Source organism: Elgaria multicarinata, chromosome 2 (genome assembly GCF_023053635.1).
Source record: "Elgaria multicarinata webbii isolate HBS135686 ecotype San Diego chromosome 2, rElgMul1.1.pri, whole genome shotgun sequence".
Lineage (NCBI taxonomy): Eukaryota > Metazoa > Chordata > Lepidosauria > Squamata > Anguidae > Elgaria > Elgaria multicarinata.
In genome coordinates, this window is record NC_086172.1 from 178,864,113 (window position 1) to 178,877,658 (window position 13,546).

The 13,546-nt window shown below is 47.6% G+C and overlaps 1 protein-coding gene across 1 annotated transcript in view; it reads right to left on the minus strand.

Moving 5' to 3' along the window:
* The window catches only part of NID2 (nidogen 2), a 148,563-nt gene that overhangs the window by 67,937 nt on the left and 67,080 nt on the right, over positions 1-13,546 (minus strand). The window contains exons 17-21 of the mRNA XM_063118170.1: positions 12,685-12,909; positions 11,377-11,598; positions 8,097-8,266; positions 3,890-4,019; positions 1,941-2,112 (exon numbers count right to left, since the gene is read on the minus strand). Of these exons, the coding sequence (XP_062974240.1) occupies positions 1,941-2,112; positions 3,890-4,019; positions 8,097-8,266; positions 11,377-11,598; positions 12,685-12,909 (919 nt within the window). The remainder of the gene's footprint in view (positions 1-1,940; positions 2,113-3,889; positions 4,020-8,096; positions 8,267-11,376; positions 11,599-12,684; positions 12,910-13,546) is intronic.

The following is a 13,546-nucleotide window of genomic DNA, read 5'->3' on the forward strand; positions in this document are numbered from 1 at the left end:
CATCCTCCACTGGATGTGAACACTGCTTTTTCCCTCTGGGCCTTTTGGGGATAAATACGTGCTCTTCGTCTGTGTTTCTCAGAGTTCTGTTTTAACTCAGGGCAGCCTTGCCCAACCCGGTACCCTCCAGCTGTGTTGGACTACAACTCCCATCAGTCTCAGTTGCAGTCCATTGCAGCTGGATGGCACCAGGTTGGGAAAGGCTGGTTTAGGATGTCCTTGTCACTTTTATTGCAACCGTGTTAACACTTGGGAGCTGTTATGGACCCCAAATGTGTGGGAAAGCAGTCTGGAAATGCAGAAAATAAAACGAAGGGTGTGGCTGTCGTTATTTCAAAGTACCTTCCACCATGCTGTTTATACCACTCGAGGAGGTGGGTAAAACTGCTGAGCTATGGCAGTGAAGAAGGAAGCCAGGAGGTGTCGAAGATGAAACTCTAACCGGCCAGGAATCCAGTCGGTGGCTTTAGGTAAGCTGCTGCCTCAATTTGGGAGGCACAGATTTTGTTACACATGCACCAATTGCATTTCATAGATTATCGGGCATCTTTCCTCCCATTGCCAGTCATTGATGGAATCAGGTTTATTTATTTTTTAACCAGAATTTCGTTCTACTTGCACTAATTCACACTAGTGTCAATTAGTGTTGAGTGACCCTCAAAAGTGAAAATCCATTCTGCAGGTCCGGAGAGTCCTCGCGACTACGAAAAAGCCGGTCCTCTGGGCTGCATTAATGGAAGTATAGCTTCCAAATCGCATGAGGTACTGGTTCCCTTCCTGACTGTTAGAGCAGTACGACTTTGGAATCAGTTACCTAGGGGGGTTGTGGGCTCTCCCACCCTGGAGGCATTCAAGAGGCAGCTGGACAACCATCTGTCAGGGATGCTTTAGGGTGGATTCCTGCACTGAGCAGGGGGTTGGACTCGATGGCCTTGTAGGCCCCTTCCAACTCTGCTATTCTATGATTCTATTCAGCCCTGGTTAGGCCTCATCTAGAGTATTGCGTCCAGTTCTGGGCTCCACAATTCAAGAAGGACGCAGACAAGCTGGAGCGTGTTCAGAGGAGGGCAACCAGGATGATCAGGGGTCTGGAAACAAAGCCCTATGAAGAGAGACTGAAAGAACTGGGCATGTTTAGCCTGGAGAAGAGAAGATGGAGGGGAGACATGAGAGCACTCTTCAAATACTTAAAACGTTGTCACACAGAGGAGGGCCAGGATCTCTTCTCGATCCTCCCAGAGTGCAGGACACGGAATCACGGGCTCAAGTTACAGGAAACAAGGTTCTGGCTGGACATCAGGAAAAACTTCCTGACTGTTAGAGCAGTATGACCATGGAACCAGTTACCTAGGGAAGTTGTGGGCTCTCCCACCCTAGAGGCCTTCAAGAGGCAGCTGGACAACCATGAGGTGGATTCCTGCATTGAGCAGGGGGTTGGACTCGATGGCCTTATAGGCCCCTTCCAACTCTACTATTCTATGATTCTATGAATCCAAGCTCATTCCTCTGACATCCCTTGCCTCAACCCCCCTATTTAGAAGATGGGAATAGTAGAATCATAGAATAGTAGAGTTGGAAGGGGCCTATAAGGCCATCGAGTCCAACCCCCTGCTCAATGCAGGAATCCACCCTAAAGCATCCATGACAGATGGCTTACATGGTTGTTATCAGGATTAGAAAATGATGGATGTCAAGTGCTTCGAAATGCTGTACACGGCTACTCAAAAGTGTGTGCCTCCAAATTGAACTAGGCTTGCTCTCTGGTAAGTGGAGACAGGATTGCCGCCTAAATCCTTCCACGCTATGCGATTAATGTTAAAGCTAATGTAGGGAGTATTGTTTTGGAGACTGGCGGTTTTTTAACAATATTGATTTTAGGACTATCTTAGTTGCTTCTCTGTCAAAAGCACACAGGGCCAGCGTCCACCCTGGCCACTTACCCATGGATGGGGTCCACAGCAATTGCACGGGGGTTCACGAGCTCCGTGGCAAAGAGGACTTGCCGTTCCGTGCCGTCCAGCCGGGCGCTCTCGATTTTGTCCAAGCCACTGTCTGTCCAAAACATGGTTCTTCTGAGGTGGTCTATGGCCAGGCCTTCCGGACTGATCAGCCCTAAGCGGGGAGAAAACAAAGGAAGACTCTTCCTGGCAGCTCTGACGGCTCAACCTTGGAGTGTGTTTCAACGGGCAAGTGCTACATAAGGAGGAAATCCTGGCTGGACCTCGTGGAAGAGTAACAAGTTTGGGGGGGCAATTGCTTAGGGCAGATCTTGGAACGGGATGTTCTTGGAATGGAATGTTGCCATGAAGAACCTCGAGGGCAGGGCCTTCTCTGTAGTGGCACCCACGCTCTGGAAAACCCTCCCTCGTGCGGTTCGGGAGGCGGAAAATGTAACATCCTTCAAACGCCTTCTGAAAACGTTTCTGTTCATGCAGGCTTTCCCTGGGCTGTAACTGCCGCTGGGTTTATTTTGGTTTTACGTGGCATTTTTAAACTTTTTATTATGCTTTGATCGCCTTCTCCCATACACTCAGATCTTCTGGGAAGTATCTACTTCAGTCTGTCAAAATTAGGCTGACAACTGTTACCCAGAGGACCTTCTCTTCTGCTGCTCCCAGACTGTGGAATGGCCTGCTGGAGGAGACTCGTCAACTTAACAGTCTTTTAGCATTTAAGAAATGCTCTTCCGGCAAGCCTATCCAGTGGAATTTTAGGATGTTTTAATAATGTTTACTATGTTTTTAATTCAGTTTTATGTATTTTATACTTATTGTTGTTCCCAGACTTGATCCAAACAGAGGCGGGTAAGAATTATTATTATTATTATTATTATTATTATTATTATTATTATTATTATTATTATTTGTACTTTTTAGTTCTATTTGTAAACTGCCCAGAAAGCCTCAGCTATTGGGCAGTATAAAAATATAATATGCTCCCATCATCCCCAGCCATGCTTGTATGTTGTCTGGGGATGATGGAAGTTTATTTATTTATTTATTTATTTATTTATTTATTTATTACATTTTTATACCGCCCAATAGCTGAAGCTCTCTGGGCGGTTCACAGAAATTAAAACCATGAAGAACATAATAAAACAACCAACAATCTAAAAACACAAATACAAAATACAGTATAAAAAGCACAACCAGAATAAAACCATGCAGCAGAAATTGATATAAGATTAAAATACAGAGTTAGAACAGTAAAATTTAAGTGTAAGTTAAAATTAGGTGTTAAAATACTGAGAGAGTAAAAAGGTCTTCAGCTGGCAATGAAAGGAGTACAGTGTAGGCGCCAGGCGGACCTCTCTGGGGAGCTCGTTCCACAGCCGGGGTGCCACAGCGGAGAAGGCCCTCCACCTGGTAGCCACCTGCCTTGCTTCCTTTGGCAGGGGCTCATGGAGAAGGGCCCCTGTGGATGATCTGAAGGTCCGGGCAGGTACACATGGGAGGAGGCGTTCCTTCAAATAACCTGGCCCCAAACCATTTAGGGCTTTAAATGTCAATACCAGCACTTTGAATCGGGCCTGGACCTGGACTGGCAGCCAATGAAGCTGGAAACGGACTGGCGTGATGTGGTCTCGCCGGCCAGTCCCTGTTAATAAACGGGCTGCCTTGTTTTGTGCCATGTGTGCAATCCCACACATCTGGAGGGGAGCCGGTTTGGGAAGGCGGATCTACTCACCTTACGACTAGATCAGCCTAGATCATGCTTTCTGTCACTAGGACGTGCAGCACTTTTCCGTAGGCATTGCAGCCGCTGGACGCAGCCTGCCAAGCAAGGCCTTCCCCAGGAAACACCCCCTTGCCTTTCCCTTGAAGCAAGCCGGTAGCCGAAGCGTAGGAAGTCTCCCCTAGCTTGGCTGTCTGGCCGTCCAGCCACCTACCCGAGGTGATGATCGTCTCTGGCTCTGCTCCCTGCTCGAGGCTTGCCCGGCTGATGGCCCGCCCTGCGACGTCCGTCCAGTACATCATCTTCTCCCTGCAGTCATAGTCGATCGCCACCACAATGGAGCCCTAGAGCAGAGACGCGCAATGCGCGGGCGCATAGAAAATAAATGGTCAGCTAGGAGATGAACGCGTTAGGCCTGCTGGTAAAAAGGACTCTTTGTGCCTCTTGAGCCCCTGAAAACAATTAATGCTGAGTTCTAGATGTGGCTCTACTGACTTTTTTGTTGCTTCGTCTGGGTTCTGGACCACCCTCAACCCGCCTGCCATGAGAAATCCAGCGGTCGCTCTCCTTGGTTTTTCACCCCCTTTGGAAGACACGTCCGTTTGGACAGACATATTAATACTTGGCTACATTTGTTTTGTATTTTATCCGCTGACTGTTTGCACTCCATTTTGTTACATAGCTGGTTTTAAAGGTTTAAAGAGCACCTCGGCTGAACACCGAAGAAGGGCCTCGATTCTCTTTCTAAAGAATTATTTACAAAGCAGCTCAAGGTGTTCAGAGGAGGACAACCAGGATGATCAGAGGTCTAGAAACAAAGCCCTATGAAGAGAGACTGAAAGAACTGGGCATGTTTAGCCTGGAGAAGAGAAGACGGAGGGGAGACATGATAGCACTCTTCAAATACTTAAAAGGTTGTCCCACAGAGGAGGGCCAGGATCTCTTCCCGATCATCCCAGAGGGCAGGACACGGAATAACAGGCTCAAGTGACAGGAAGCCAGATTCCGGCTGGACATCAGGAAAAATGTCCTGACTGTTAGAGCAGTACGACCATGGAACCAGTTACCTAGGGAGGTTGTGGGCTCTCCCACACTAGAGGCCTTCAAGAGGCAGCTGGACAACCCTCTGTCAGGGATGCTGTAGGGTGGATTCCTGCATTGAGCAGGGGGTTGGACTCGATGGCCTTGTAGGCCCCTTCCAACTCTGCTTTTCTCTGATTCTATGATTCTAGGGGAGAAACAAGATGGGGGCATTTCAGGCAAAAGTTTCCCCTAAGAAGTAGGGGAAATGACACGAGGGATTAAAGAACAGCAACACGCGCACCCAGCATCACGACCTCAACCCGAACGTCTCCCTGCTGGTTACAAAAAATTGAGAGAGACAAGGGATCCAGTCATAGATCTCAAATGTTTTCCAGCCCCGAGTCTCGGCTCAGAAGAACACAGTTGAGGCATTTTGTAGCAGAAAGAGGGCGTTCGGGGGGGGGGGGGGCAGGGGAGATGAGGGGCAAATCTTCCATATAAATATATATATATCTTCAAACGTGGGTACTGCAATGATTTATATCAGCTTTCCCCAGCCAACACAGCTGATGGCTGGAAATGAAACTGGACACCAGTTTGGGAAGGTCTGATCAAAATTGCAAAGGAGGCACGAATGTCGAGAGGAATGTTTGAGAGGAACTTTCAGAGCAGGCCCAGATGTCGAGGCAGCCAGCCGCAAATGCAACCTGGCAATGGGAAAGGCATTTTGCACACGTTTAAAGGTTTTGTAGTCACTTCACGCATCTGAGGGTCCAGTCCTCGTGCCAAATCAAGTCCAGGAGCTCACATGAAACCCATTTCAGCCAGATTCAAGGTGGCTGCCTTAGGGCAGGAGAGTTTGTAAGCTCTGAACAAGCTCAGTTATTGCATTATTTTCAACAAGGATACGTCTGTCTTTGTAGCGGTTTGGACATTCTGCCTCAGGTGCCAAAACATCCACACTTGAAAAACATCAGCACCTTTTACCAATCAATTCCATCTTTATTCTAACACACACACACACACACACACACACACACAGAACTTCTTTGGAATGTTTTTTTTCTGCTGCATTCGTTGAGAACGAGAGAAACGATAAATGGGGGCCCCACCTTCAGGCAGCTTCCTCTTGGGGAAAGTTTTGTTCAGCTTGTGACAGATGCCCAACAGAACCTTTGGCGGTCGAGTGCTCTGCCCGTTTTTAATTTTGTGTGAATCTACTCAATCCCACGTGGTGTGTGTGTGTGTGTGTTTTAAGCACTCCTGTACATGAAGAGGAGGCTTAGAGCACATCTGCCTTCCTCGGAAAACAAAACTCCCAGATTGCAAACAAAGCTTCCAAGAATCCAACGCTTCTTGGCCTCAAGCTCATAAAACTATTGGGTAAATAGTACTAAGAGCTTGAAATGGGAGAAGGAGGCGGAGGAAGAATCATGGAATCATAGAATAGCAGAGTTGGAAGGGGCCTACAAGGCCATCGAGTCCAGCCCCCTGCTCAATGCAGGAATCCACCCTAAAGCATCCCGGACAGATGGCTGTCCAGCTGCCTCTTGAAGGCCTCCAGTGTGGGAGAGCCCACAACCTCACTAGGCAACTGATTCCATTGTCATACTGCTCTAACAGTCAGGAAGTTTTTTCAGATGTCCAGCTGGAATCTGGCTTCAAGTTGAGCCCGTTATTCCGTGTCCTGCACTCTGGAAGGATTGAGAAGAGATCCTGGCCCTCCTCTGTGTGACAACCTTTCAAGTATTTGAAGAGTGCTATCATGTCTCCCCTCAATCTTCTCTTCTCCAGGCTAAACATGCCCAGTTCTTTCAGTCTCTCTTCATAGGGCTTTGTTTCCAGACCCCTGATCATCCTGGTTGCCCTCCTCTGAACACGCTCCAGCTTGTCTGCGTCCTTCTTGAATTGTGGAGCCCAGAACTGGATGCAATACTCTAGATGAGGCCTAACCAGGGCCGAACAGAGAGGAACCAGTACCTCGTGTGATTTGGAAGCTATACTTCTATTAAAGTATAGCTTCCTTAAAAGGCGCCATTTCTCCCGACAACACTTCAATCAGCCTTCCCCAATCCGGCGCCCTCCAGAAGTGTTGGGACTACCTGGCATGCTGGCAGGGGATAATGGGAGTTGCGAGCCAGCGCATCTAGAGGGGGCCAGGATGGGGAAGGGGAAATGAACCCTGTCCCCCCTCCCCCATCGTGGGGCCAGAATCTGGTTAACATTGTTTCAAAGAGACAGTTTTCACAATAAAAACGGTACCACTTCGTTGGTGGGGTTAATTATTATTATCTTAAAAGGTTTCAAAGGCATGTGCAAAGAATGCCTTGGGGCACAGATGCAGGAAAGGAGCAGACAGGAAGCATGAGTGCCTTGTGCTTCCTGGTGATGGCTTCTCCAAGATAGTTGAAACAAGGGAGTTCAATCGTGCCAAAGTCCATATTGGCATTTTCAGCCCAAAATGAAATTAGTTTTCCAGTCTAACTACTATATATAGGGTTTAGCTGTAGCTGTACAGCAGCCTACCCTACCCTGGTGCCCTCCCAATGTTTTGGACTCCCAGCATTCCTGACCCTTGGCCATGCTAGCTGGGGCTGATGGGAGTTGTAGTCTAACGTGCCTGGAAGGCACCAGGTTTGGGAAAGTGGCTGCGTATACATTTCTGGATTCCTTTCTCCTGACTGCAGATTAGGAAGACATAAATTCCTGATGACGGAGGCCGCTGAATGAAAAGGGTTGAGAAACCCCAACTAAGCAATAAAGTGTTCGATGTGGCGAATTCATGCTTCAAAAATGCATCAGCAAGACTCAAGGCAAACTTGCAGGTAGGGATGTTAAAAAGTGTTTTTAAGAATAAAGAAAAATGTTGACTATCTTTCAATTTTCAGGCAAATTTTGAAAAGGAAAGTTCAATGTTCCCTTTCATTAAGAGAATTCATGTTTAGAGGACGGTTCCATGCAAGGAGACTTTAGTGGGTTCAGGCAACCCTCCCCACATGCTTTGAAAGAACGTCTTGAGGGGGTGGAACCATGCAGGCTAGTGCCAGCTGCTGACACATGGTCCTCTCCCCCCCGCCCCAGCCATCTGTGAGTTTGGCTGGCGTAAGACGCTGTTCTACATGCGTAGCGAATGGGAGGCCCTGCTCACACCGACTGAATACACTAAGGGGCAGGGACGGGTGCTGAGCCTGCTGCAAAGTGTGTGTATGTGGGGTTAGCCCGTGCCGCTCTATAACACACACACCCTCACGTATTCCTTCAATGTGTGGGGCAACCGAACCCACCCCGTGTGAGTACATTTGTCAGTACGTGGCCCCCGGTCCCTCCCACCTGCTCCTTTGCCAAACACCCCGTTACGCCTCCCCGGATGCAGCCCACCGCGCAGGAGAATACTTTACATGGAGGGAGAGCAGGGTCTTCGCTGCCTCCTTGTTAAGCCTCGTGCCGTTCAGGGGTAAGGAGCCAATTTGCTGGCCCTGAGCATAAAGCAGGAACGTCCCGGCTGAGGGAAGGCTGATGTCAGGGCGTGGAGATGGGCGAACAGTGGGCGGGGCGACACTGGGGAGGCCTGTGGGCGAAAGCGAGAGCGACACGTTATAGCGCTGGGCAGAAATGCTGATGGGACCACCTCCACACCCACACACACACACCCCAAAGTAGGGTGACCCTATGAAAAGGAACAAAATTCCACTTAAAAGAAGAAAAATATTTGTTCTTTGATATGAAACGGGTCCATCGAGTAGCCTTTACCCGGCTTCGATTTGAGCTGATGGACACAATGATGTTACAGGGTAGATTCCAAGGTATTCCATCGAAAGATAGACTATGTATATGTGGCAACCCTGAAATAGAAGATTTAGCCCACTATTTACTTGAATGCCTCGTGTGGCGCAGAGCGGTAAAGCAGCAGTTTCTGCAGCTGAAACTCTCCCCACGGCCTGATTTCGATCCCAGCAGAAGTTGGTTTCAGGCAGCCGGCTCGGGTCGACTCAGCCTTCCATCCTCCCGAGGTCGGTAAAATGAGTACCCAGTTAGCTGGGGGAAAGGTAATCACGGCCGGGGAAGGCAACGGCAAACCAGCCCGCTATAAGGCCTGCTAAGAAAACGTCAGCGAAAGCTGGCGTCCCTCCAAGAGTCAGTAATGACTCAGTGCTTGCACGAGAGGTTCCTTTCCTTCCCTTACTCGAATGTTGTTTATATTCAAAATGTAGAGAACATTATCTATGTTTTTAATACGCATGAGGGACTGGACAGCCAAGGATAAATTGTCCTTTCTCTTACATGGTTCTAACTATTTTGTGACCCAGAGGGTTGCTCTCTTCGTTCTTAAAGCAGCCAGCATATGGAAAAAAGAATTAGAAAAAATGGATCAATTAGTAAGTTTTTATCAAATGTTGTAATATACGAGCGGTCTTATTAACTGTTAGTCATATATAATATATCATATACGAACGGTATATTGTTTTAAAATTTTAAATCATAAATTTTAAGTAATGTCTGTTTGTTTTTAATGATTATGTGATTTTTTGAAATGGTCAGAAGACTTATTCAATAAAGGTATTCATTCTATGAAAAGGAGGATAGGGCTCCTGTATCTTTAACAGTTGCGTAGAAAAGGGAATTTCAACAGGTGTCATTTGTAGGCATGCAGCACCTGGTGAAATTTCCTCTTCGTCACAATAGCTAAAGCTGCAGGAGCTCTTCCCTCTTGACCAGATACAAAAGAGGACAGGGTACCTGCAGCTTTAAATGTTGTGATAAAAAGAGGGAATTTCACCAGGTTATTATTATTATTATTATTTATTTATATAGCACCATCAATGTACAGGTGCTGCATGCATCCAAATATCACCTGCTGAAATTCCCTTTTCTCTACAACTGTTAAAGAAACAGGAGCCCGGTCCTCCTCTTCATATGGTTAGCCTACACCAAAGTGAATCTGCCTGTCCACTAAACTCATCTGGCGAGGCCCTCGTCCATGTCCTACCTTCTTCTGATGCACGGCCAAAGAGGCTGCATGAAAGGGCCTTTTCAGTGGTAGCGTCCAGAAAGTGAAGCTCCGTGGCTTGGGAGGTTCATTTGGATACCACTTCACTAGCGATCTGCCACCACCTGAATACCATGCTTTTCCAGCAAGTTTTGGGTTATCTGCTGCTTGACACTCTTACGGGGCGTTTTGGGTTTTTGCTTTAGGGTGGATTCCTGCATCGAGGGGGGGCGTGTGTGTGGACCTTATAGGCCCCTTCCAACTCTACGATTCTATGATTGTATGGCCGTAGCTAGACCGAAGGTTTCTCCCAGGATTGTCCTGGGGTCAAACCTGTTCATCTAAGTGCCACACAGGGCATCCAGCACTCAAGCAGGGACGAACCCTGGATGATCCCGGGATAAACCTTAGGTCTAACTACAGCCTCTGTTAAGTAAGGCTACACTGCAACATTGTGTTGCAGCTCCAACTTGGCTCTCCATACTTAAGAGTCCCAGCTCTGAACATGCTGCAACTCTCTGCAATTCCCCTTCCGCTTTCTCTTCAAGGAAAGTGTCAGAATCCTCACCCATCACTGCTTGGCTTACACGGGGCTCCTTTTCATAAGATGAGTGTAGCCAGGATCTCACCACTTCACCAAATCCTTTTAAAGAATCTCTGGTCTTGGGATCATGACACTTAAAGTAGCCCCAATGCAAAAGCACTGTTACGGAGCGAGGCTGCAGAAAGGAAATCCATGAACCCGTAGGGATTGCGTTTCTCAGAGGTTGCCCAAGATCAGGGCTGGAGGGGATCGGGGCCTCCGCAGCAGCGCCCTCTGTTCTACACCAACTCACTGATGGTAGGGTTGGAGGCGAAATTTGTTCTGTAATTTCCCACTTTCAAACCACTCCGAGAACCAAAATTCAGTTACCCTTTGAAATTTGCACAACTCCGAATTTTGCAGTGGAGTTTCCCAATCAAGCAGCATGTACACGTATGTCTTACGTTACGGAACGTGCACGCAAAATGCACTTTTTGAAAAGATGTTTTAGGATGTTTTTAACAATGTATATTATGTTTTAATTCAGTTCTATGTATTATTATTATTATTATTATTATTATTATTATTATTATTATTATTAAATATATATATATTACAGTCGCAGACCAGCAAAATCAACACCAAAACATGCAAAGGATAGATAAAAAGTGACATAAAAACAGAATACAGCTTAGTGAATTACTTCTCTCAGAAAGATTGCAGCGTTATTTTTCTAACTTGCATTGAGGTCATGAGAAACTTAGAGACCCTTTCAGTTATATGGGAGATATATATTCAGTTATATATTCGCAAAAGTATTAAAATGCATCGTATTTGGGAAATTACTTGCAAACATGTGTACAGTAGGCAAAATTGTATACAAAAATTCATGTATTAGGAGAAACGGGCACAGAGATACATATGAATTTTCATGCAGTTTCTTTTTTTAAAAAATCTCAATGTTCAAGATAAACTGAATTAAGGGTCGGATCAAAAAGAAAAGGAGAAAAACTAAAAATGACAGTTTTGTCCATCTCTAATTGGTGGTTTGCCCCGCCCTTGAACTCCTCCACACACACCCCTCTCCATACCACCTGCTCTCACGTGCCATCCGAGCGGTAAACAGCATTTTTCCAGTGAGCTTTGCAGCAGATTGCCACCCACTTACATGCAGGAGGGACGCCAGGCTCCGACCTCGTGCCCTGGATCTTGCGGCCGTGTTCGTCCACACACCAGCAGTAACCGCTGTTCCCATGGCACTGCAGTGGATTAAAGTTGCCCAGAGCGTCGCACTGGGGCACATACTGGTCACCCCGTGGGCTGCCGCCATAGTGCTCCAGGAGGCTCTGTCTCCAGCGTTCGCACATCGTCTGCGGCCTCTGGGTCGCTTCTAAACAACACAACACAATTAGAGGACGTACGTGTGCTGCGTCCTCCTTGCTTATTTGGTGAAAACAGAGAGATTCCAGACTTCAACCCGGCCCCAGCGAAGCCACGGCTCCAACAAGGGAGAGGGCCTTTTCAGTGGTGGCCCCCCAATTATAGAATGATCTCCCCGACGAGGCTCGCCTGACGCCAACATTGTTATCTTTTCGGCGCCACGTCAAGACCTTTCTCTTCTCCCAGGTGTTTAACAGCATTTAACAACATGAGCTGAATTTGTTTGTTTTTAATGGACCCCAGAATAGCTGTTTTTATAAGATACTATTGTTTTTATGTTTTTTAAACTTAGTATATTTGTTTTTAATGTTTACTGTTTTTAACTTTTGTAAACCGCCCAGAGAGCTTCAGCTATGGGGCAGTATATAAATGCAATAAATAAATAAATAAATAATCCACTGGTTCTTAATCTAACGTGGTCTCTGGCATGGTTTCAGGAAGCTCCCAAGACCACGAAAAAAGCGGTAGGAGAAAAGGAAGGAGCAGCAACACTTCTTTTTTTTCTTTTTCTTTTTTGATGTTCCTACAAAGCGCTAACGAGAGAAGACACCTTTTCAGTCCAGAGCTAGCTTTCTCAGCAGCGTGAAAAGCTGCCGTCGGCACGCAAGAGGAATCCGCTCTTTGCACACGGATGCCTTGCTTGTGTGCTAAAACAGAGGAGCTGGATCGCGGAGCAGAAATGTAGGAGCTGGGTTTTAATCCCAGAGCCTCTCAAGGTCTCCAGCGTGGAAGCCATAAAGCAGCGAAAGGTGGTGGGTCCACAAAGGACGCGCAAACCAGAGCGATGGTCCTCAATGCAAACATGTTTAAAGAAGGAGCTGTCAAGGGCTGGGAATGATGGGAGTTGTAGTCCAACAAATCTGGAGGGTATCAGGCTGGAGAAGGCTATCACGAGGGAAGCCAACATCCCCTCTGGTCCCTGGGTGATCTTCAGCACCTGCGAGCTACTACTGACGTCCCCTCAGAGGATGGCCCAAGCCTTGCCTTCCCCAGTTGTGGTGAGAGCAAGACTGAGGAGGAAAGCGGGGCCACTCACCTGAGGCCCCGCAGCGAGGCAGGGGAGCGCTGGGCGGCACCCGGCTCCCGCCAATCTCCTGGCCCTCCCCGTCAACACACCAGCAGTAGCCCGTGCTGCTGTGGCACTGCAGCGGCTTGTAGTTCCCCTGGTCGTCGCACTCGGGGATATGGCGGCCTCCAGGGAGGCCCGGCTGGCCCGAATGCCGTCGCTCGTGTTCACAGCGGGTCAGGCTCGGCACGGTCCCTGCCGGACAGAAAAAAGAGGGGAGGTTGGGTCCAAGATCTCACAGCGGGCGTTCTAAGACGGGTTTTAAGGTGAGGGACTACAACTCCCATCATCCCTAGACAGCATGCCCATTGGCCAGGCTGCCTGGGAACGATGGCAGTTGCAATCTGAGAGAATGCTCCTCCCAGAGTCTAACAACCGTCACAACACTGGTAAAGGAGGCAAAGGTGACCAGCTGAGCTCAATGCCAAGACAAGCTGTGCTGTGCCTGCTAGGGAGGGTGGTGGTGGTGGGGCTGCCTGCAGGGTCCAGAGGCTGCAATAGTAAGTGCGGAGGCCGTAGTCATCAGTCAGACTTCAGAATATCCGTAACGCGTGAGCTGCACCGTCGTCACCATCAACAACGAAAGCTGTTCGCTGCCCACTGTGAACGTTACGTTATAGATGTTGTATTTCAGCACTGTCCTTTTTATTCTCCCAGCATTTTAACAGTCTATAAATAAATTTTAACTTGGTGTTTTAAATTCGTAATTTTGCATTGCTGCTGATTTTATCTGGTTGAGCTTTTATATTGTATTTTATAGTATGGTTTTATACTGTTGTTTTATACTTTGAATGTTTTTAATTTTTGTGAACCGCCCAGAGAGCTCCGGCTA